Source organism: Hypomesus nipponensis, chromosome 11 (assembly GCF_054491055.1).
Source record: "Hypomesus nipponensis isolate SF chromosome 11, ASM5449105v1, whole genome shotgun sequence".
In the NCBI taxonomy this organism is placed as follows: Eukaryota; Metazoa; Chordata; class Actinopteri; order Osmeriformes; family Osmeridae; genus Hypomesus; species Hypomesus nipponensis.
Genome location: NC_140371.1, coordinates 11070174 through 11094637, shown reverse-complemented (window position 1 = coordinate 11094637; position 24464 = coordinate 11070174). Strand labels below are relative to the sequence as shown.

Sequence of the window (24464 nt, the reverse complement as noted above, 5' to 3'; positions counted from 1 at the left end):
CACACACACACACACACCACACACACACATGCGATCTCTCTCATTAGCAATTGTGTGTATGCACAGCCTCGGTGGTGCACGATAAGGGCCCGCGACGCTCAGCAGACCGCAACATTAGTCACGCAGCCCCCCGCCCGCCCTGCACACACACCAACACCAACATCTCAGAATCACCATGGCCACAGCTTACCGCTGCGATGATAACAGTGATAACAGATAAAGGGGGTGAGAGAGAGAGAGAGGCAGAGGGGAGACCCCCAATATCGGTCTGTCCCAGGGCCACGGAGGGGTCTAGGGGAGGGGTGAGCGAGCAGGTGTTTAGAGAGAGAGAGAACCCCTATTCTTCTGGGAGCATTATTATTAAAGGTCTGGTGTGTGTGTGTGTGTGTGTGTGTGTGTGTGTGTGCGCGTGTGTGTGCAAGACACACACACACCAGTTCCTGTGGGAGGGTTCCAGGGGCCTGGTGTGTAGTCTGTGGTCCAGGGAGGTCTGTTTTCTCTGGTCATTATCATGTGTGTTAAGAATGATGCATGTCCCCTGAGTGAGTGTGTGTGATGACTAGGAGGGCTCGGACTGGGGATGCAACACACTGCCGTTCTCCCTTGGTCACCTCTGACCTGTGGGTCTGTATTTAGGACCTAAAGGCATATACAGGACTCCTCTCTCCCTCACAAATGACACACAATGCGCACCACATGAATTTGAATCCAATTCAAACTTTGTGTGTTGATGGGCTACGTAGGGAACTACTGAAACAAATATAATGAAATCAGCTGTGTCCCCAGAGCCTCCATGCGCTCATCCCAACAGATTTAAATTGGCCACCGGGCCCCTAATAAAACAGTTTGTCTATAAGCAGTGCTTCAGCAGAAATGATCGTAGGGGCTCACTGTCAAAGCAGGCATACTCGGGCCTAATTGCCGACATTGTTTTGAAATCTATAATTTGCGGACAAGCAGACTAAACTGTGTGTGTGCGTGCGCGCATGTGCCCCCTCTCTATTATCCCTCCTCTGCACCCTGCCTAACTATCCCCCGGCGTCTCCAGCAGTGGAACGTCTTCCTCTAATTGTCAACTTTATTACGCGTTCCGTCGTCTTATTACCGTCGCGGCGTCAGCGGCAGGCAGAGCAAGACGCCACAGCGCTTCCACTCGGCTTATTGGGAGGGGGGGGGGCTACCTCGTAATAGACTGTTTCAGCGCGCCCCTTTTTGACTCGATAGCGCGAGTAGCAAGCGTGTAGCCTTTTTTTAAACACATGTTCACTTTGAAAACAATAGTGCTTTGCGTTTTGCATAATCTGAATATATTTTCTGGCTGTGGGTTTTGTTGAAAGTCAACTTAATTGCCTCGTTTTCTTTGTCTTTTCAGTCCCCCCCCACCCCCTCATAAGAAAGCCTCCGCTTGTGTGTTTGTGTGTGTGTGTGGACGTTCAATGCAAACTATTTCGAAGAACAAATCTACTGGTCTTTGCCACAGCTCCTGGTCTAGGCTTGTGTTGCTGCGTGTCAGATCTGCTGCGTCCAGGCCGTCATGCGTGCCTGTGTGTGTTCCACAGAGTAACGCGGAGGAGTTGCGAGCGGAGAGGCTCCGCAAGGCCTCGGAGCGTCTGCGCAGTCCTGTGGTGTTCAACAAGGACTCCACCGTCAGGAAGACCCAGCTCAAGTCCTTCAGTCAGTATGTAGAGACCAGACCAGGTAAGAAACACACACACACACACCTTCTCACTTGCGTGAAAGAGGTCACGTCGCAGGAATTCATGCTAACATCTCCTGCACATCCCGCACCCACCCCAGTCACACACACCATGAAGTCAGACACACCATACAGTCACACACACCATAGAGTCATACACACCATGAAGTCACACACACCATACAGTCATACACACCATACAGTCAGACACACCATACAGTCAGACACACCATACAGTCAGACACACCATGAAGTCAGACACACCATACAGTCACACACACCATACAGTCATACACACCATGAAGTCACACACACCATACAGTCAGACACACCATACAGTCACACACACCATAGAGTCATACACACCATGAAGTCACACACACCATACAGTCAGACACACCATACAGTCACACACACCATACAGTCATACACACCATGAAGTCACACACACCATACAGTCACACACACCATACAGTCAGACACACCATACATTCACACACCATACAGTCAGACACACCATACAGTCAGACACACCATACAGTCAGACACACCATGAAGTCAGACACACCATACAGTCAGACACACCATACAGTCAGACACACCATACAGTCAGACACACCATACAGTCAGACACACCATACAGTCATACACACCATGAAGTCACACACTCCATACAGTCAGACACACCATACAGTCAGACACACCATACAGTCAGACACACCATGAAGTCAGACACACCATACAGTCAGACACACCATACAGTCAGACACACCATACAGTCAGACAAACCCTCTAACGCAATCCTTTCACACACACACACACCATGTAGTCACACAACCACGCGCACGCGCTGCAGACCTTTCCCTAGCGATCCCTCACAATCCGACATGCACCTTCACACTTGTGGTGATGTATTTACCCCTCTAACTGGCTCATGGCGCGCCCCTCGCACTCTCCCACCTCCTGTCTTCCAGAGGTGAAGAGGCAGAGGTCGGTGCCCGAGGACCTGAGGAGAGCAGCAGAGGACAGGGGCGGGCTGATGGACGTGGACGTGCGTCGGCCAACGGAAGATGAAGTACTCTCATGCATTCTTAATTGGACTCGACTTCTGTCCCTCCCTCTCTCTCTCCCTCCCTTCCCTTAGATATGTCTATCAGGGACCACTTCCTCCTTCCCCTCCACAAAGAGATTTCCTGTATTGATCTAACGGGGGGGGGGGGGGGGGGGGGGCGCATGAGGCTGTGAGATTTTAATTATTACAATAGCAGATAATCGCAGGCCCCTCGCTTTTGAAGAGCGTGTGCGTAGATGTGTGTTTTAAACGTCAGTTTGTTTGAAATGGAGTGTGTAGAGTCAGCGTGCCGGCGCGCGAGTATGTGTGTGTCACGGGAGACTATGGGCAAATCTCTTTCTGCCCCCCCCACCACCACCACCACCACCACCTTCACACACCCCCCAGTGCCTGGGCCCCAGGGTTAATGGGTGTTGAACCTTTCCATTATCCCGATCAGCCAAGAATTACCTGCTGAATGATGTTTGCATTAATATAATATATATGGTAATTTCCCAGCTCTTAATTACGGCCGGGCCGAGCGCAGCAAGGGGAGTGGGCTGATCATGTGTAAAATTGATTTGCCAGGGAAAAAAATATGGTGATAGAGGCGCGGGCGCACAAGAAGGGGTTAGTGTGTGTGTGTGTGTTGGGGGGGGGGGGGGGGCGGGGGGGGGGGGTTCTGGGAATCATCCCCCTGACAGATACACACACACACTCTATTTGAAGAGAGGAAAGTGCTGTCCTGTGTGGAATCGAAAAAATGTAAAGTTTCTCTCTCTCCGCTCGCTAGTTTCATTCCTATTAAGAAAATAGAGTGCATCAGCAGGAAAAAAAACATTTACAGTAGATATTTCCTGGGCATCTTTTAGTGGCACATATGAATAAACATTACCCCCTACACACACCCTTTTTGGAGGAGGCGTCCTCTTCAGGAGTATATACTAAACAGGACGAGAGGGGTGAAGAGGAGGTCAAACAGGGTCTGGAACCATCAACGTGTGTGTGTGCGGCCCAACGAGTGTTTAAACGTCCCAGTGGGTGGAGCTTAACGTCCCAGTGGGTGGAGCTTAAGGCCTGCCTGTGAGAGTGGGTGGCTGTGTGATGAGGGGGGGGGAGGGGGGATGATGAGACGGAGAGACTAGGCGCTGATGGGAAGGTTGTGGTCTTACTAGAAAGAGGAGGGTTGAGACGAGGTCGAGGACACTCAGCCTTAATTGGGCGGGGCAGGATGGGAATAGTGACCCCATTCGCCTGGGGAATGCTCCAAGCGGTCCATCTTTCTCACACACACACACTCACACTCACACACACACACTAACACACAGTATAACCTCTCATCATCCAATTAGGTTTGTGTGCGTGACGTAAAGAATGTTTGAGAGAGAGAACAGAATGCAGTAGGACTAGCTACCTTTACAGTCCCAGTGTTTACATATCATGACCTAGGCTATGGCAGCCCAAACCTCGTCGATTTTGTTGTGCCATCGTTTCACGACGAAGCCAAAACATGTGACACTTCTCAGAATAACATCAAAGATGTTATTGTAAAGAAAGGTATTACGTTTGTAGCGCATGTTACGCATGTAACGTTGCAAGCAGCCAGCTAACGTTGGCTAGCTATCTAACGGCTTTGCCAGCGGCTCTGACAACGCAACTGTGTTCATCACGTTGGCCCATGATGGAACACATTGTCTTTCTGAGACGTAAAGTTCAAAACAGGGAACGTATTTTTGCTTCATTTCTTCGATGGATCTCTACATCTAGTCGATTTAGTTTAATGATCATTATGAACCGCGTTCAACTCTGTGTCGTTATGCTTTGTGGGTGTTACGTTTTTTTTTACATATACTTATCTATATAACCAATGTGTTTGATTCAGTTGTTTACTAAAGCACAACATTGCCTACAAGAGCAGTGGAAAAAAGTTCTCCATAGATCTAGCCTCTTAAATTAACTCTGTGTGCCAAATTGATGCATTGGAGCATCACAATATAAAACGTTTTCTTCAGAGGGGGCATGCCCCCAGACCTTCCTTCAGGGTCCAAGGTTCACCCAGCACATACTCAAACCAGCACCCAAATCAGAAACGCAGGTCACATGATTTGGGCCAAGACGGCTTGGCCTCGACGACAACTTCCATCCAAGTTTTTGCTGTTGCTATCACTAACTGGTGTTTGTAGGCCTGTGTGCAATGGTTCTAGACAAAGCTGAACCATCTAGACAGCAGCAACATCAAGGGCTGCTATCAGGCCACGTTTACGTCTCAACTCCCTCTGTAAACAGCGCTTTGTTCCCTCCGTAGCTGTTAGGAGAAGAAACGCATCTGAACGTTTTCTGTAACACCAACCCACCGATGAATTCTCACCATCTCATCCTCCTTCCTTCCCTTCTCTCTCCTACTTCCTTTCCGTCCCTCCATTCGCACCCTCAACCCGTCCCCGCCCCCTCTGTCTCTCCCTTCCTTTTACCCTGTCTCCTTTCCTTTATTCTTGTCTTTCTCACTGCTGACTCCCACCCTCTCTTTTCTGCTGTTTCCTCCCTCCCTCCTTCCCTCCCTCCCTCCCTCTCTCTCTCTCTCTCTCTCTCTCTCTCTCTCTCTCTCTCTCTCCCTGCCTCCCTCCCTCCCTCCCTCCCTCCCTCCCTCCTCTCTCTCTCTCTCTCTCTCTCTCTCTCTCTCTCCCTGCCTCCCTCCCTCTTTCTCCCTTGCTCTCACAGAAGGCGTTCAAAGACACCAGTCAGTATGTGGTCGGGGAGCTGGCCGCGCTGGAGAGCGAGCAGAGGCACATAGACGCGCGTGCGGCTCGCGTGGAGAAGAGGCTGCGCTATCTCATGGACACAGGTACCCAAGCCCAATTACACTGGAAAACTGTTTTGGCAAATTGAGCGTTCATACACGCGCACACACACACACGCGCGCACGCACACCGCGCTCAAACTCTTCTGGAGTTTTTTGGTGTCGGGATGTGTGTGAGCATCTTTGAAGCTCCCCCCCTCCCCCCTTCAAGCACACGCGCGCACACACGCGCGCACACACACACACACTCAGTTGAGTTTTGCCGCATGGTGGATATGAAAAGAGGGGGTGGTGGAGGGGTGTGTGTGTGATGGAGGGATGAGGGAGAGAAGGGGGGGGGGGTGGAGTCTGGGATGGAAGAAGAAGAAGGGAGACCTCTCTGGGCCCGGGTGATAAGGGAGCCTTCATGGGGAAACGATAACCGGGTCTGATAGCAGGGGCCCACAGCCTCAGCCATGCCAGCCTCCACACTATTGAACAGTGCACTCAACCATGCAAGGATACACCCCCTTCCTCCCCCCCAGCCCTTCGCCCTCCCCTTGTACATATCTGGCCTTCATTGATACGCTGCATAAGAGAAGGGGGGGGTGGGGGGTTGTATTGAGTTATGGGGGGGGAGAAGGGGGGGGGTACAGAATTGTAAAATAACGTGAATGGCTACGTGACACAGCTTATAGTCTACAACACGCTCACGCTCTCGCACACGACACAAAAAATATATATTTTGGCAGTGTACGGCACAAGATTGTGTGGTTTCGCTAGATTTGGTGGGTGGGGGTGAGCAAAGCTTTGTAAAAAAAAAAAAAAAACATGATGGTGTGCACAGCCAAAAGGGGGGTTGGGGGGTGGGGACGACACTATTGAGTCTCTAACTGAAATTTGAGAGACGCATCTTGTCAATGATGCTAAACAATGATTCCCCCCCATACAAGAGTCAGTTTCTCAAATGGGGAGGGAGAGGTGGGGGAGAGATGGAGAGATGGGAGGGAGGGCAGAGAGAGAGAGAGAGAGAGACAGAGAGAGAGAGAGAGAGAGAGAGAGAGAGAGAGAGAGAGAGAGAGAGAGAGAGAAGGAAACTGGGACGGTGGGATTTACTCGCCTCCTCCCCCCCATCCCATTTGGGCCGATATCAAGACTATCTCTCCATTTGTTGTGTTTGCTTTCCTCCTTTCGCCTCCTTCCCTCCATGCCCTCTACCCCTGTCGAAGCCCATGCCATTGTGTCAATCTGAAGGGCTTTTTTCCACTGATAAAACCCGCTCTACCCAGCGAGGAGCCAGGTTATTTACTTCCAAACACCTTCAGCCAAAAGAGAGAGATATATATATATATCTACACACACACACAAACACCTCCGTCCCCCCCCCGAAAAATGAGATTCTGTAGAAAGAAGAGGCAACAGACAGGCGAGGACAGAATAGCAATGGTGTATCAGGGACAGACATTCCCCCGGACGCGTCCACACCACCTTGTACAATCAGTCACAAATGAAATGGTGGAAACGCGGCACGGGAGTGAACACTGCTGCTGCTTTTATGCCGCGCTTCCCCCCCCCGCCCCCCTCCCTGCTCCCTCTCTCCCCCAAACTCCTCGGCTTACGAGGGACTTGATGTTCCTTCTCCACGCTCTTGACCCCTCTGCGTGATACGGGTCGGTCTGGGTTGCAGGAACTTTTCAGAGTCCCTGCTTTACCTGCGCCGATCCCGGTCCGAAAGGATGCTAACGGCTGCTGAGGCTAATAAAAGCCTTAGAATTGCTAACTGCCAACAGTGCCACCTGTCCGCTTCCCCACTGGGATTGTAAACTCAGCTCTGCCTTTCAGATGGCATGCTACCATCCAATTAGGACCCTGCCTTTCAGATGGCATGCTACCATCCAATTAGGACCCTGCCTTTCAGATGGCATGCTACCATCCAATTAGGATTCACTCTGCCTTCAATACTTAGTGTACATGTTGGTAGTATGCTTTAATACTGCATCTGGTGGCATTTCGCAATATGCAACCAGCCCTGCTCTGAGCACCCTTATTTCATTCATACTGTCTGCAACAAGTATGCACTAGGAAAGCACAGATGTAGAACTTTGAGTCAAGTTGAAGGAATGCAATTTATGATGTGCCCAAGGGCTTCATTTGGAATGAGGTAACTGCTACATGAAAGCTTTTGCGATATACAACCAGTCAAACCTGTACTTACGCTACCATCATATTTAGTGCCAATTGGGTTATTGGAACCTTTTACAGTTTCTGCATTCCTGTTTTATTGCAATAGTGACAGTGTAGAGGGACAGTCGATGTAGAAAGAGAGTGGGGGAGGACATGCAGGAAAAGGCCCAATTTGGGGCCTCCTGCTGTAAGACCTCAGCCTATGTACTACGCGCTCTACCCTGTGAGCCACCGGGCGCTCTACCCTGTGAGCCACCAGTCATTCTACCCTGTGAGCCACCAGTCGCTCTACCCTGTGAGCCACCAGTCGCTCTACCCTGTGAGCCACCAGTCACTCTACCCTGTGAGCCACCAGTCGCTCTACCCTGTGAGCCACCAGTCGCTCTACCCTGTGAGCCACCAGTCGCTCTACCCTGTGAGCCACCAGGCGCTCTACCCTGTGAGCCACCAGTCACTCTACCCTGTGAGCCACCAGTCACTCTACCCTGTGAGCCACCAGTCACTCTACCCTGTGAGCCACCAGGCGCTCTACCCTGTGAGCCACCAGTCACTCTACCCTGTGAGCCACCAGGCTGTGCCTTGATTGACAATAACACGGGCAGCCTGCAGTAGCCGTCTCCCAAAGTCAGTCAGCGCTTCGCAAGACGTGCAGCTTGCAGGCTGCGGTCTGTTCCGGTCTGTTCCTTCAGCACGGGGCCCGTCAGCAGCAGAGTGCACGAGTCTCGGCCCACTGGGAAACAGGACTAGCCTGTCGTTCAGGAACACCAGGTACTCCACTGCTAGTGGCTGAGGAGCAACATGGAGGGCATGGTCTGTGTTTACTGACTGAGGCTAGGATCTGAATGGTGTTTCTAGAAATGACATCACTGCCATTGACTAAAGGGACTTTAGAAGATCATTTATTTGTTATTCATGTTAAACATTGACGGTGGCCAAACATAAATACAGTACATACATGCAATACATATGTACAAACAACAAAAAATACTTGTAATATAGAAGTAATTACAAGATGGGTAAGTCGTGTTTTGCTGATCTTTTTGTTTGTTTTGTTTTTTACTGTATTCCCTTTCACTAAAGTACAGGTGGAAACATTTCCCAGGTGCAAACTAGCGGTACGTCCGGGTCTTGCCATGGTAAAGTTCAGAAGTGTGACTCTGCCTGGTGTGGTGTGTTGTGCGTCTCTGCTGTGCATGGCCCGGACAGCTGTTAGGTCTGATGAGGATGTCTGAGGAGACATGACACTGACCCGTGACTGATTTCTGCTCTCTGCTTCAGCAGAATTCTGGTTCAGGTTTGCTGTGCCCCCCTCTCTCTTCCTCTTCTCTTCCTCTTCTCTCGTTCCCTCTCTTTTTTTCTATCCCTCCCATTGCTCTGTCTTATCATTTCCCCCCCTCTCTCTCTTTCTCCCCGCCATGCCATTTCAGTCTTTCATTTTGGTATCTCTCTCTTTCTCCCTTCCTCTCTCTCCTTCCCCCGATCCCCCCCATTCCCCAGTTAAGGCACAATGCAGAATTTTTGCAGCGTTTTCTATTACGTCGGGGGCTCCCCAGATGAATTCAAAGTAATTGGGGTGGTTAATTTATTTACTCAGAGGCAGTTCACAGCACATTAAATAATAGAGATAATTGAACAAGAATTGTCAAGTGTCTTCTGATATCAGACACATTACAGGAGGGAGTGTGCATAAAACTCAATTTCTATGCCCCCATTGTTTATGGTAATTAAGTACACAGATTTATTCCTTGGTTGCCTTCCAAGCTTATGGCAAGCGCCATTGTTGTCTTCTATTAATATGTAATCAGTAAATAGTTTAATTTTCTAATCTGCGGTTGGAGAATTCACTTTCTAACAACTCTTAATTACTGCTGGGCTCTAATGAGGCCCGCAGTGCCGCCCCGGCCAGCCAATCAGCAGCCAGCTGGGGTCGGGGGGGGAATTTGAATTCCTGGGGGCGGCCCTTTGCCTAATGAACTTGTTATTTCTGCGCCGGGGGAAGCAGTGTCCTTCACAGCTGCAACGCCGGGACAGCGTTCACCTAACCTTATGACGGTTACATAGGAAGGAGAGGAGGGGTGCTGTTAATGGGTGTTGACATTATGTAAAAGTATTTATATGGGTTTTATTGAAATTATATAATTGTTTTGGTTTATTTTAGTTATTCCAATGATAACACTTTAATTCATTTATCTTAAATAGTATTGCTGTCACTATCATGCATTGGTGTGTTTTACATGGTGTTTGCATAGCAGGTTATGTAAGCATAACAACAAGGTTCTGTCACTTAATGTCTTTATTTGTTACAGTACCACTAAATAGAACCACTAATATACTTTTGACTGTGTATGTGTCATGTCTTGAATGGCTATTGTGCAGAAAGAAAGCCCCGTAAATATCTGACTCTCTTTTATTGAAATTCCAGCCTCAGATACTGGAAAGCATTCAAATGTATTCTTTGCATGTCGGAATCCTCTGGCCCCTTTTTGAATACACCCCGCAACCCCCTACCTGGCCCCAGTGCCTATTTACACACACATACAATTTCGAAATGAATATATAACCCGTAACAATGGACGCAATTATCCAAATAATGGCATTTAGTCGTGCCGGCGAGCCGGCCCCTCACCTACTGAGCATGTGATAAGAGATAAACAACACAGGGAGAAGAGAGAAGAATGAGTTTTAGACCCCGAGATTAACATACGTTTAAAAATTGCTCTTGAGGCCGATAAGATTGACACAGGGTTTTATTGCAACCAGCCCCTAATCCCTTTTTGTGTCTGGGCGTCGGGGAGTGGGAGAATCTTTCCAGAAGGATACAGCGAGGGCTTAATGCAAGTTTACAGCCAGCCCCTATATCCTCTCCTCCAGTCCTGTATGCCAGGAGAGAGGCGCACATGCCTTCACATCTGAATGCTGCCGTTTGAGTGGGCCCTCCCAGCTGCACCTGTGTTCTGGGTGCTGTGTCGACGCCTCGTCCACCTGTCGCCCTGGAGCCTTGCCGGATGTGGGCGCATCTTTCAACTGTACAGTAGCTGTGAAAAAGAGAGGTGTCTTTTGACACAGCGTGTATGGTCGGTTATGTAAATATGGTGCTGTTGTAAGTGTAAATATTCCGGGGTTTGATATTAGGCCGTATCTTTCTCCGGCTCTCGTGGCGACGTTTGTTGTGTGTGTGCGTGTGCATGCGCGTGTGAGTTCATATTTCTGCAGCTTTAAGGAAGAAGTGTGTGTACCTCTCCAGTGCTTGCGTGCCCGTCGGTATAAGCCAGTGTTGTGGTGGCGTCAGCCACTAGTTTGACTAAAGATTTAAGCTCAGCGACGTGAGGGGCATGGGGGAGGATGCATTTCTCTTCTCACGCGCCACACACACACTTCCCGTCTCGTTGTGGCAACACAAACAGCCGGCACAGCTCTAAGTATATTATCAGGACCCGTTCTTTCAGAGACGTATTGCTAAAGAAGCTTAACATTAATTATTGTAACTTTGGGCCGATTACATCCGCGCCTGGCTTGTAAGCACAGGCAGCCTCGTGTTGACCTCCTGTGTGAGAGCTTAAAGACACAAGAATGGCATTTTACCAACTTTAATGGGATAACCAGTATAATCTTTCAGCACTAAGAGGAGAAAAAGTGATGGGACCATAATACCCTCCCCAGTTCTGAGAGGAGAAAGAGAGGCCTCTGGTGTCGTCGGAAATTAGCGCTCTCACTTAATTATTTGTCGTAGTGTTGTCGCCAGCTCCTTTTTCTCCAATAGTCTCTCTCAAATAGTATTTACACAGAATGTCTGTTTCCTCCTGTGTTTGGCTCTGGTGAAAGGAAGAAAAAGCAACTTCCTCAACAGTTTGCCTTTAGTGCGTGACGCAGGATTGAAAATGATTCCCGAGTTCATATCGTCTGCAACCTGCTTACATTTCCTCGTCAAGAGTACAGGCTAATAGACCTTTTAATAGGTAATAGTAACGTTGCAGTTTTCTCCACAACAAAAAATGGTTAAATAAAAGCTGTGTGTGCCGTTAGCAATGTGAACACATGAACTCCATTTTTCCTCTTGTTTTTAAGTGGTACAAACAATGGTTGTTTTGGCTTGTTTTCTGTGTGTGCCAGTGGCCGCCGGGTTTCATTGAGTTAGAACCCAGATTAGACCCGCCCTCCCTCACTTAATCTTCTCGGCCATTTGAATGTTTGAGCAGCAAAACTATTTAATTAGTTAACTTGCAAGGGGACTCTTCTTCACAAACACCCCCCCCCCCCCCTCCAGTCCACTCCGACTATTTCACTTTAACCCCCTACCCCCCCCCCCCCCCCCTCCAGTCCACTCCGACTATTTCACTTTAACCCCCTACCTCCCCACCCCATCCCTCCATTCCCAGATGTGCATTTTTTTCACATTTTCCCCCCCCCTTCTTCCCAGCTCGGTGTCAACTCTTTCAAACATTCTTTAACAGTCAGGATGAAAGGGGGATTTTTAGGAAGATTAGGGAGCGGGGATCCTCTAGGCATTGTCTGAGAATCCTCAGATAAAACGAGCTGGGGTGGATGAAGTCAACGGGAGGGAGGTGGGGATGGAGAGGGAGGGGAAGGCAGCGCTGGGGTTGAGGGGTGAGGAGGGAGGGGGCGGGGACAGTAACTAACTGCCCACTGCCATCCGAAGACTTGTTATTTAGATTTTGATCATTAAAACCTGCATAAGAAATAATTGGCGTCCAGCCTCCCCTCCCTCCTTCCCTTCCTCCTCTTTCCTTTTTCTTTTCCTCTGTATCCTATATCCCCCCTTCGTGTCCTTCTTGTTTGTGGTTTGGCTGGTTTGGGTCTTCGAATCATTTTTGGTGCGAGCTAAAGTTGCTGGGTGTGATGGGGGGCTGCCTCTCGGGCCGCCAGTGATAGGGCCGATTAACATTTGGTGGGGGGTGGGGGTGGGGGCTGGTGCTTATTATAATCTCCTCTTTATTGCACCGTCCCGCCATTGCTTTTATCAGCCGCCACTCCAACTGCGACCCCAGCAGAAGTCCCTCCCCCCTCCCCAAAAAAAGAGCTGCCAAGCAAATCCACACACTCTCACACACACACTCTCTCACGCGCACACACACACGGTGCAAGAGTACATCCATTCACACAGCCCCAAAAACCTTATGGCACAGAGACAGAGAGTAGCTTTTTAGTTTTTGTTTTGTTTCTAGTTTTTTTTTGTGTGTTGGAGCTTAATCCTGTTTATTTTCCAATGCAAAATATTTCCTTTGATTTGAAATTATCTCTGTGTTTTGGTTTCAAATTTAAGCTCTGAGACATTTTAATCCATTTTTATGTATGCTTCGTGTTTGTGTTCTAATGTAAACTTTATTTTGTTTGCGTATTTAGGGAAATTAATTGGAATTTTGGGGTGGATGCTACTATAGGCCTGTGGTTTATGGTGGAGTGGGGGTGCAGTCTTTTGCATAATTGATCATTATTTGGTTAACAAATTGCAGCCCAATGACATAATTGAATTTCAGCTATGCCAGTCAATTAATAGAGCCTTTCTCATGGTAACTGACGCAGAGGCACTCGACAATGCAGGTTAATGACCGGGGCTGGGTCGGTAATGACACCATTCAGTTGCTAACACGCCTGCCCACCATGCCACTCTTGTCATTCCCCCCTTCCATTCCATTTCCCATTGTAATGACCACTCCGGGCTACAGATTCCAACAGCTGTCTTTCCCAATACATTCCCATTTGAATAGCAGTTTAGGGGGACAGTTAACATGTGTATATTGACTCTCCATGCCTGAGTATGTGAGGGGGGGACGGGCGGTGCTTGGGGTTTGTGCTGCCCTGTTAGTGCCAGGTTTTAGGGATAATACGCTATTTCAGTTCTTGAGCGATACAGTAGTATTTAGTATTGAGGCTGATTATAACAAGGGGAGGATATTTTTGGCTGTCCTTAAGCAAACCTTGAATGGGAGGGAGGGAGGGAGGGAGGGAGGGAGGGAGGGAGGGAGGGAGGGAGGGAGGGAGGGAGGGAGGGAGGGAGGGAGGGAGGGAGGGAGGGAGGGAGGGAGGGAGGGAGGGAGGGAGGGAGGGAGGGAGGGAGGGAGGGAGGGAGGGAGGGAGGGAGGGAGGGAGGGAGGGAGGGAGGGGAACCCCAGAATCCACAATCAAGCTGTAAGGGAGGATGACTAATGGTGTTAGCACACGCACAGCCATTACTTGAGTCGCCGATTAATTCATTAAGCAAATTCAACATTAACCGCTCCGGCCTCCCGCGGAAAGGCGTGCAATATGACACCTCTCAAATTTGTTCTAACATCCCCATGTCCCCGGGGGGGTGAGCATGCCTCCCCTTCGCTAATGGAGGGGGCGGGCCCAATTATGCAAAGCAGGCCCGGGCTGTCTGTCAGCAGACCAGGGGGCAGCTCCTCTGGGGGTTATCACGCTTGTCTGTTTCTCTGTCTCTCTCTCTCTGTCTCTGTCTCTCTCTCTCTGTCTCTCTCTCTCTCTCTCTCTCTCTCTGTCTCTCTCTCTCTGTCTCTCTCTCTCTGTCACTCTCTCTGTCACTTTTCTCTATAAGGGTGTTATTTTCTCTGTGTATTAGCTTCCTCTCCTTCCCCTCTCTCCTCCCCTCACCCTTTGTTGTTGTTGTTGTTGTTGTTGTTGTTGTTGTTGTATCATCTCTTAGCGGGCCTGTCTCTGGCCTTGTATGTTCCTTCACCCAAATGCTAGCTCCCGACAGATCACTTGAGCGCTGACACAACTGTTGAGTGGCCAGATGTTGTATGCAAGCTGTCTGGTGAGGTGCTCTCTGCAGGGAGCCTGGCTTTGTCTTTCTGCTCACAATCAAAAGTCACTCCACTCCTCCACCCCTCCTCAAGAACCCGGATGTTTAGCAACTCTGTGTGTGTGTGTGTGTGTGTGAACATACACTCAGGGAGAAACCTCCTACCTGGCTTTACTCACCAAAACCACCCCCCCCCCTCTCTCTCTATCTCTCTCTCTCTCACTCACACACACACATTTTTCTGTCCTCTGGAGCTTGTGTTTGAGCACCATATCCCTTAAGGCTGGTGCTCGCCAGACCCCAGCTAGATGGCATTGTAGCCCCCCTCTATACAAATCTATTTACATTGGAATAGGAGCCCAGCAAGGGGCCTAGGTGGGCTCCTGTGACTCAGGCAAACGAAGTAGCAGTGAAGAACCAACTAACCCAAGGCCCTAACAAATACATGAAGGCTTGGCTAAATCCCAGAGATAATGGCTGCTGTGTTAAAGACTAAAGCATGGCGAGAGAAAGGGGGAGGGGGGGGGTGAGTGAGGGAGAGAGAGAGGGAGGGAGGGAGAGAGATTGAGAGAGAGAGAGGGGGTAGAGAGGGGATTACTGTGGCGTTTTGCATCAGTTGCTTTCTGCTGGGTGGCCCTCCTTGTCAAAGAGAAGAAGGGAGAGAGGGGCAACTGCAGGAGAGGGAGGAAAAAGAGAGTAGGGGGGAGAGAAAGAGAGGGAGAGGGAGGAGGGTGTTTAACGCCACAGCCGTTCACATGGCACATTGAGAAAAGGAGTGCTCTTAATTCCATCAAAGCAGGGCTAAGAATCGGCCATTAATTTATTCCGACCTCCCCACCCCCCACCCGACGATCTCCACACCCTCATCCATTGTTCCCTCAATTGTTGATCGTTTCTGTAACATCTGGTCCATATCACACAGCCATAACCGACCGTCGACCAGCGCGTGTGAGAGCGTGCATTCGTATGTCGGTGAGCACAATAGGATGGACTGCATTTACATTTTTCAATATTCCATAGTTGACTAAAGAAAAGAGGCCTTGCTGTGATTTAGTGGCTGATAAAGGTCTTCCTTTGAAGGTTGATAATCTACAAACCAGGGTCACCAAAATGACTTGAGTAGAATGATAGACGGGAGATGGATGGAGAGGAAGAGAAAGGGAGGTATCGGATGAATGAATTCATTGAGCTGTTAAATGTTCATCACATATTTAAAGCGGGAAATAACCAGGCTTGTATGCGAGCCATATCACGGCCTGTGGAACACAACTGACAGTGTGTGGAATCCCAGCCCTGATTGGAGGGTGTCGCGAGGGCCAGCAGATTATAACTGGCCATAGTTGCTCCCTCCAGCTCCAGGGCTGAGCTGAGCTGTTGACATTCTGCGGGGTCATCATCCCCAGATAGCAGGGGCCAATCGCCGGGATCACACTGATAAACCCCCCCACACACACAGACACGTACACACCACTAGACCTTTACCCACCTCTCCACAGCCTATTTTGCTTCCAGCTTGGGAGAAGGGGGAATTCAATAGAGAACGAGAGAGAGGTGGGGAGAGGATGAGGCTAAAACATAGAGAGGGAGTGAAAGTGACACCATGGGCTAGGCCCCGGTCCTCATGGTATGTATTTAATGTATCATATTCAACAGGATATCATTGACTGCGCTGAGATGATCATAGCGATGAGCATGTCTTGTATTTTACGTTGGCACGATACTTCGCGACGTCACTCCTCTGCACTGCAGGGTTTTTTGTCCCACAAGTGAAACCTGAGGTTCATAGGAGCCATGAGGGCATCTATGCTGTCTGTATGTCTGTCTCTGTCTATATGTCTGTCTGTCTGTAGGTCGGTCTCTGTCTGTCTCTGTCTGTCTCTGTCTATATGTCTGTCTCTGTCTGTCTGTCTGTCGGTCTGTCTCTGTCTCTCCCTCTTTCTGTCCTGTCTCTTCTCCCGCTATCTCTTTCTCTCTTCTGTTTCTTTCTATTTGTCTCTCTCTCCTTGATGCATGTGCTTGGTACATGTGCATGATGCTGACACCTCTTGTATAACTGCCCCCCCTCCCTTACACACTAACACACACAGACACGCATACACACTCGCTCCCTGTAAAGGTCCCTCAAGCAACAAGGGGGTCTCGTTCTACAGAGAAAGACCCCTGTATGAAAGGGAGCGGTGTGCAGCCTGCACTTAGCATGTGGTCCCTATCTATCTATCTCACTCTGTCTCCTTCTCTTTCTCTCCGTCCTGCCCCTGGACCCTCCACACACACACACCCCTCCATAATTGCACCCGCTCTTCCCCTCTAATAATCAAAAAAGCCCCCCTGTGGTAGAAGTACCTCGCATTAGGGAGTGTGGAGATCACTCCTCCGTTAATAGGATGATGTCTTTTGGCTTTTGTCATGAGATGATTAGGCCTCAGATAGCTTCCCCTCTCCTCTCTTCCTCTCAGCTCTTACACACAGTGCCCTGGAGAGTCCCAGTCGAGTGGAGGTTGAGAAATACCAGGCGAGGGCATTGTTCAGGAGCTTGTATAGTAAAAAGCGGGCTTAATGATGTACCTTATAGGGGGGTAACACCAGGTGAGCTACTGTCAGCTACTCAATTGCTACTGGCACACACACACACTGTCTCCCCCTATCCCCCCATCTGCCCCTTCTTGCTATATTAATTACCTGAAGTGTTATGGTGTTGTCGAAATGCTCTTGATTCAGACACGCGCCACATACAACACAGCCCGAGCTAGCCTAAAGTGCCGGAGAAGAAAGTAAAGCAATACCTTTAGCAATGTCGATGGTGACTTTGATAAGAAAGGTTCATTCTCTACCTTTAAAATAATATTTTTGTTCGTTTTTTTAAGACCATCGTTCGAAATGGTTTCCAGGTGTCTAAGACACTTGAATTAGTTCACTGTAATATATTTTTATGGTTGTTGATTTAGAATGTCGCTGGATTCTGTTCAATTTTATGATGATTACTTCTTTTTTTCATTTTTCATATTGTGGTTAGGTTTATACAGATACTGTGCTATGATGTGCTTTAATATGTGTGCGTGTGTGTATACGGCCCAATGGTGTCCTGGGTATCAATGTGTCCCTGTCTATCTGGTTCGTTTCTCTCCCTGTTTGTATGTGTGTGCTAGCGTGGCAAGCTTATGTCGCTAACGTGTGTTTGTGTGTCTGTCTGTGTGTGTGTGTCTGTCTGTCTGTCTGTGTGTGTGTGTGTGTGTGTGTGTGTGTGTGTGTGTGTGTGTGTGTGTGTGTGTGTGCGCGCGTGTCCTATGTACACACGTCTGGCCTTCTAACCCGGGCTGAGATAGACAGGACAGTGGGAACCTGAAGAGAGAGAGGGACTGCTGCCACCAGCCCATAGTCTGCCACTCTCTGATAATGTTTATTGATTTGGAGGAAAAACACAATTTGATGGAGTGGGGGAGCGAGGGAGAGAGGAAGGGGAGTGGAGGAGTGTATTTGTGTGATTGTCACGGCTCGTCTGATGCTGCAAGACAAAATGAATTTACTGGCGGTATGACTTCTGGTGTCGTCTGACCCACTTTTTCTACATGCGAATGGTTTCCGAAATAAACCGTATGGAAATGTAGAAAAACAAAAGGAGGGAGTAGCTGGATTAGAGGCTCTGATGAGAGTCTCTGTTCAACAAGGTGAACTACCGAAATACACATTTCAGCTTAAGAGGAAATCTATTACTGAGGGTTGTTTGCACAAGACTCTCACAACCTTACTCTTTACACACACACACACACACACACACACACACACACACACACACACACACACACACAGAACTTTGCGGTGAAGTGAGAGGTGTTTGGAGGTTGTTGGGCTGCGAGCTTCTGGGTTGGCAGTGTTTGTCCAGGGGTGTGTGTACTGAGAGGGTGAAGTGATAGAGAATGAGGGAGATGAGGGGAAGAAATATTTGGGGGGCAAACCCATCATCTGTGTCGAGCGTTGTCACTGACACACACACACACCGGGAACACACATTCAGACAATGACATGAAAGGCGCTGGGGGTGATAACGGTGTATGTACAGACTCAAAGTACCCATCTCATTAAAAGCGACTTTGCCGACCCCTCTCCTCGCCCTCCGAGTTTGTCTCCCTGCCGTTTAACACCACTTATGATTATGAATTCCCTTCCTCCGCCTCCTCTCTCCATCTCCCACCCCACCCCCCTCCCCTCTGCTGTCATTGTAAGCCGTAAAGCAAGCATTCGTTGACAATTGACACCAGTGGAAAAGGCGGCCATTGAAACCTGTACGAGGGGAGGCTTTTTTTCCCGTCTCTCCCTCCCCCCCCCCCACTTTTCTTCTCTTCCTTTACCGAGGGAGGCAAGAATGAATTGGTTAATGTGTTCCATTCACAGACATTATATCCAGGTTCAATAAAGCAGGAATTTGCTCCATTCGCCAGGCCATTGTAGCATTGAAGAAAGAGAAAAGGCCTTACACCCTCCCTAAAACCCTCCACGCTGCTCCGGGAGAGATGTGCTGAGGACGAGTGGGGGGGGGGTGGAAAACGGAGATGGAAAGTGTGTGACTGGGATATGAGTTGCAATACCCTATTGGTGATTTTTGGTTTACATTCTAATTGTCATTTCAATAATTTGATTGAGATTGGAGGGCTTGGTTAATTTGGGTAACTGTGTAGCTGTCCTTTAAAGCCAGCCCTTGGGAATATAAAAAAGAGAGAGTGCCGAGGAGAGGCTGAAATTGAGTTAGCATTTAACCAGTTTGGCTTGAACAAGAGAGAATGTGTTTGACCTGTTATGCCACCAGTGACAGTCCTCTTCTTTGGTACAAAGGCCTGCTTTGCCTTATCCAGAAGATTAGCGCTAGAAGGCTAGACCAAAGCTAAACTAGCTTGCCTGCTAGTGGGTTCTTTCTCTCTCTTTCTCTCACACACACAAACACACACACTCTTGCTCCCACACACACACTCTTGAATTCTCTCTCACACACACACACACACACACACACACACACACACACTCTCTCTCTGTTGTCCGCTAACAAGGCTCTAGCTCCTTTAGCTTGCTCGGCCACTCACAGTAATTAAATCAAGCCTTTAGTAGGCTACTTACTTACCCACAATCCCCGCACCCCCTCCGGTCACCACCACTGCAAACCCATCAGATTACTTCAGCCCCAACCCACCCCCTTCATGCATATTCAGATCGCCACGGCGACGGCTTCTTAATGAGCTCTTACTTAATCACGGGAAACAATGTTCATCTTGTGCTCCCCCCCCCCCCCTTCTTTATTGCCTTTGTGTTTGTCTCCCACCTCGTGGTCCCTGCTGGACACCCACAGCAGCAGCAGCAGGGAGAGCGTAGAGCAGAACACGAGGCTCGTACCACAATCAAACACTGTGGAGCGTCTCCCACCCCTCCATGCCCACACACACACACACACACCCTGTTCCCTTTTTAAAAGTCTGATAGACAAATTGGATTATTTCTCATTGGATTAAACAGAAAAATGGACGGATAAGAAATGAGAAGAGCGCGCTGTGATCACAGGCTTTATGATATTTATTTTCTCTCTTCTCTTTTATTCCCCATCCCTTTGTCCAGTTTTCCTTTATTGACAGAAACAATGGTTTTTGCCTGACCAGTCAAGCCAATTATTAACATGCAGCCATTTGATTGAAAACAGAGGATCTAGGTTTGGCTTTCAACGATGTAAATCAGTTCACTTAACAATTCACTGATTTACATTAAGTGTCTGCACCAGTCACAAAATATATTTTTTTATTTGCATGGTTCAAGTCAGTGTGTGTGTGTGTGTGTGTGTGTGTGTCACTGGGTGTAGCTGTCAGGTGATAATCAGTGTGGGCCACCAGGACAAGCTGCAGGTTTAGCACCACAGGGGGTTTTCATTATTCCTATCTGGTCTGAATGGAACACGGGCCAAGATGGCTATCTTAATCTTATTTGGCTATAGAAGCTAGCTTGCTCACCCACACACACATTCTCTACTTGGCCACGAGCCTTGTGATGCACCTTGTTCTTTGTTGTGTGTGTGTGTGTGTGCGTGCGCGAGGACGAACGGAAATCTGATCAAGTGCTAGGATGTATCGCGAGTATCTTGTTTGTTTCTGTGTGAACGTGTGTCCGGCCTTTGATTGTATCTTGACGCATGTGTGCTCGACCATTTTGGTACAGGAAGCTAGTGGGGAGTCGTTTCATAAAGCCTTTTCATCCCTCTAGGTATAAGAGAGGGGGTGAGCCATTAACACATTGTGTCACACACTGTATATTATGTGGGAGGACCGTCCCAAGGTGCTTACAGAACAACTAGACAACCCAGGATGTTTTAAGGGACACCTTTTTTTGTGTCGTGTGTGCGTGCGTGTGTGGCTGGTAGAGAACAAAGCAGACACCTGAGGTGTCTTGAGGTCAGAGTTGAGCTTGACAGAGGTAAACAAGCAGCTGTTCTCTGCCCTAACCCCCCTCCCGTCATTCACCTTCCTCTACCCCTCTAGACCATTCCAGCTCCTTCCACTTGCTCCTCCCTATCTTACTCCACACCTGCCTTTCTCCCCTTCACTATGTTCCCCATCCCAAATCACTCCTTTCTCACCCAAACTTCTCTCTCCCTACGGTTTAATCATTTTTCTATCCTCCATTCCACCTCTCCCTCCTCCATCTCCTTCTCTTCCCACATCCCCTCTCACCCAGAGCCGCCCCCCCCCCCCCCCCCCGCGCGCCCCCACTCTCCATTCAAGGATGAGGGCGGCTAGCGGCGGGGGGATAGCTTCCCTAATCCCCCCCTCGTCTTCCTCCCGCCTCGCCACAATGTCACAGGAGCTTAATATCGGCCATTATTATTTGCTTGTTTTATATGACAGTGTGGCGGCACAATGACCTGTCAGAGTGGGGGTTTATCCCCCCCACCCAAATGTCGTCCATTTCAAAGTTGACTACAGTAATCCAGGCACCGGCGATTCTTTAAATCCTGACATCCCTTTTGACTCGCACACACACGCACCTAAATGAAATTACATACATCTGGTATAGCTCAGAGCATCCGGAATGTTCGTACGGCAGCCTATTGTCATCCTCGGTGCAGAACAATCCCTCTTTTCCGGCTTGAGTGACACTGCGGTGGGTGTGAGAAAGACACACACACACTGCCCAGATGACTCTCCTGTCTCTCTTGGGTCTGAGAAACTGAAACGGATAGTCCTACACCGAACTTTGTGATCACAGCATCACTCGTATACAAGTGCGTGCCCCTTTCTTAATCTCTTCCTTAGTCTCTCTTTCTCTCCCTCTGCCTACCCAATTACAAATATGAGGGTTGTGTCCTCATGCAAATTCTATTGTCTAGGCTTGTCAGATCATGTCAGCTATGAGGGAACCTGCTGAGTTGGTAGAGAGACAGAGAGCGTGAAAGACTGCGAGAGGTGAAAACATAAGCCCTAAAGAGATCTCTCATCTCTCCCCTCCTTCCCCTTCAGAAGACATAATGAGTGTCAGTGTAATGCTGCTAATACCCAACACCGAGTACGTCCGTACATCTCGACACACACTTCACTGACTCAAACCACACAAACACAGATCTGACAGGGACTTGAGAGTTGTTTTCCCTTTGGCTTAACATACCTTTCAAACATACCATTATATTGCATTCAGAACACATTAACAAGCCAAGAGGCTTATTACCGAGCCTCAACATAAAGCACGATTCAGCCGTGTGAACCGGAGGTTTGACCTCAGGCTTGGGACTAACATTTACAATAGGCGCTCGCCAGCGCGGGTTAACCTCAAAGTTGTGTATAGAGCATGTTAGCAGGTCGAGGTATCACGTTAGTATGCAGAGGTGCTATGTTAGCAGGTCGAGGTGCTACTTCAGTATGTAGAGGTACCGTGTGTTTGCTGGCCCGCTGAGTGATGAGAGGGATATGCACTGCCTACAGCGCAGGGCTCCAGTCTATAAAAGAGCTTGACTGGTAATCGCAGAGTTAATCCCGCCACCGGTTGAAGTCATATTGACGTCGGGAAGGCATGGGGCGACGCAAGCGTTTACCCAGTGAAGACGCGTGCGTGTACACACACACATCCACACACACACACACACACACACACACCCAGCCAGCCTGGAGAAATGGCACCTCCCTGAGAGTAATGTTTATTTACATTAGTCCATGTGTTTGTGGTGCTCAATACGGGATACCTGAGTGATGTTTGTGAGGCTTTTCATTGTTGTTTTCTGATTTTTATTTCAACATTATTTCCAGCTTGGTGGTGGTGAGTGTGTGAACCAGCAGTTATACGGCTGTGTGTGTGTGTGTGTGTGCTCGTTCCAGGGAACAACAAGGAGGAGGAGGAGGCCATGATGCAGGAGTGGTTCATGCTGGTCAACAAGAAGAATGCTCTCATCAGACGACAGAACCAACTGTCTCTGCTGTAAGTCTGCCTGTCTGTCTGCCTGCCTTGTCTTGCAGTCTGCCTGTCTGTCTGTCTGCCTGCCTTGCCTTGCAGTCTGCCTGTCTGTCTGCCTGCCCTGCCTTGCCTTGCAGTCTGCCTGTCTGTCTGCCTGCCTTGTCTTGCAGTCTGCCTGTCTGTCTGCCTGCCTTGTCTTGCAGTCTGCCTGTTTGTCTGCCTGCCTTGTCTTGCAGTCTGCCTGTCTGTCCATCTTGCTGTTTGTCTGTCTGCCTGCGTACGGTCATTCCTGCTGTTTATTGATGTGCTTGCCGAGCTTGTCTTAATTGTGCTCAGTTGTCCTGATGTTTAAAATGTCTCTGTTCCAACCGGCCAATACACACACAGCGTTTCACATTCAAACCCGCATGTGTTCTGTAAGACAAACCCTGACATCGCACAGCAGCTTCAACCTTTGATCCTATTAGACCATCCGACTCTCCGCGTCCTGTTTATCCATACATCGATGTCCATGTTGACTCTATAAGGAATCAATGAGACCCCGGCAGATCAGAATTCCCCCCCCGCTCTCGGCCCTTTGTGTGGTCAGTTATGACAGGCGGTGAGACACGCACACCTTTTTTTTAAAGCAGGTTTAAAAACGGAGGTTTTCAAAGAGCCGGGTAAATGAGAGATTGAAGTATTCATAATCACATTATATCGTGGGAAAAGGGATGGGGGTGGGGGGATTTTAAAGTGGCCAATTGACAGAGGGTCTGATTATTAGCTCCTTTCATTCCTCTCTTTGTGGCAGGGAGAGAAAGGCGCCTCTGAAGGACAAATTCTATTACGCAGAGAATTAGCTCGTTTTCTAATATGCCTGAAAGATGTAGGGAATTGAATTTGTGTGCCAACGCCTCCCCCAACACACACACACACACTTCCCCTTTTTACCTGCCCTATTCTACCACTCCATCTCCATCCGTCTCAGTCCTTCTCTCTAGTTACCTTTTAACCTAAACACCCACACGCTCGCTCGCGGCTTCGCCCAGACAGGGTAGACGTTTTCTGTATCAGTCATTTGCAGTAGATTAATGTGGCGCGGGAGCAGGTTCCAGCGACTGGCGTGATCAATGTTTATTACAGGTTTCTTTAAGTGTTTAATGATTTACTCATTAACATATTGATGAACTTTGTTTTCCCCAACTTGCCACAGGGAGAAAGAGCACGATCTGGAGAGGCGCTTCGAACTGCTGAACCGCGAGCTGCGGGCCATGCTGGCCATAGAGGGTAAGAGGGGCGGGGGGGAGGTGGGGAGGGAGGTGTGGGGGGGGAGGGGGCGAGGGGAGGTGTGGGGGGGCGAGGGGGAGAGACAGGCTGCAGGTGGTTGGATAAGCGGAGAATATCTACATCATTCATAAAACTGAATAAGCACTTATCACCCGTAGTGATCAGTTTCATTGTAATGGAAATATTTATCCGTCTTACCTGTCCTGAAAACAGGACAGCGTGTTAATTCTTGACTGGTGTGTTCGTGCACGCGTGTGTGTTGTGTGCCCCCTGTGCGGATTACGACCACCAATCTCGGGTCGGTGCCACTTGATCA

General features: G+C 49.0%; 1 protein-coding gene across 3 annotated transcripts in view; it reads left to right on the top strand.

Moving 5' to 3' along the window:
- Positions 1-24464, top strand: part of ehbp1 (EH domain binding protein 1) — a 105491-nt gene that overhangs the window by 73903 nt on the left and 7124 nt on the right. For 2 of the 3 annotated variants that reach the window (XM_084708855.1, XM_084708854.1), the window contains 5 exons: positions 1560-1698; positions 2671-2771; positions 5466-5589; positions 22804-22903; positions 24075-24148. In XM_084708855.1, coding sequence (XP_084564981.1) covers positions 1560-1698; positions 2671-2771; positions 5466-5589; positions 22804-22903; positions 24075-24148 — 538 coding nt within the window. Of the gene's footprint in view, positions 1-1559; positions 1699-2670; positions 2772-5465; positions 5590-8792; positions 8823-22803; positions 22904-24074; positions 24149-24464 lie in introns of all 3 variants that reach the window. The other variant, XM_084708853.1, reaches the window with a different exon arrangement.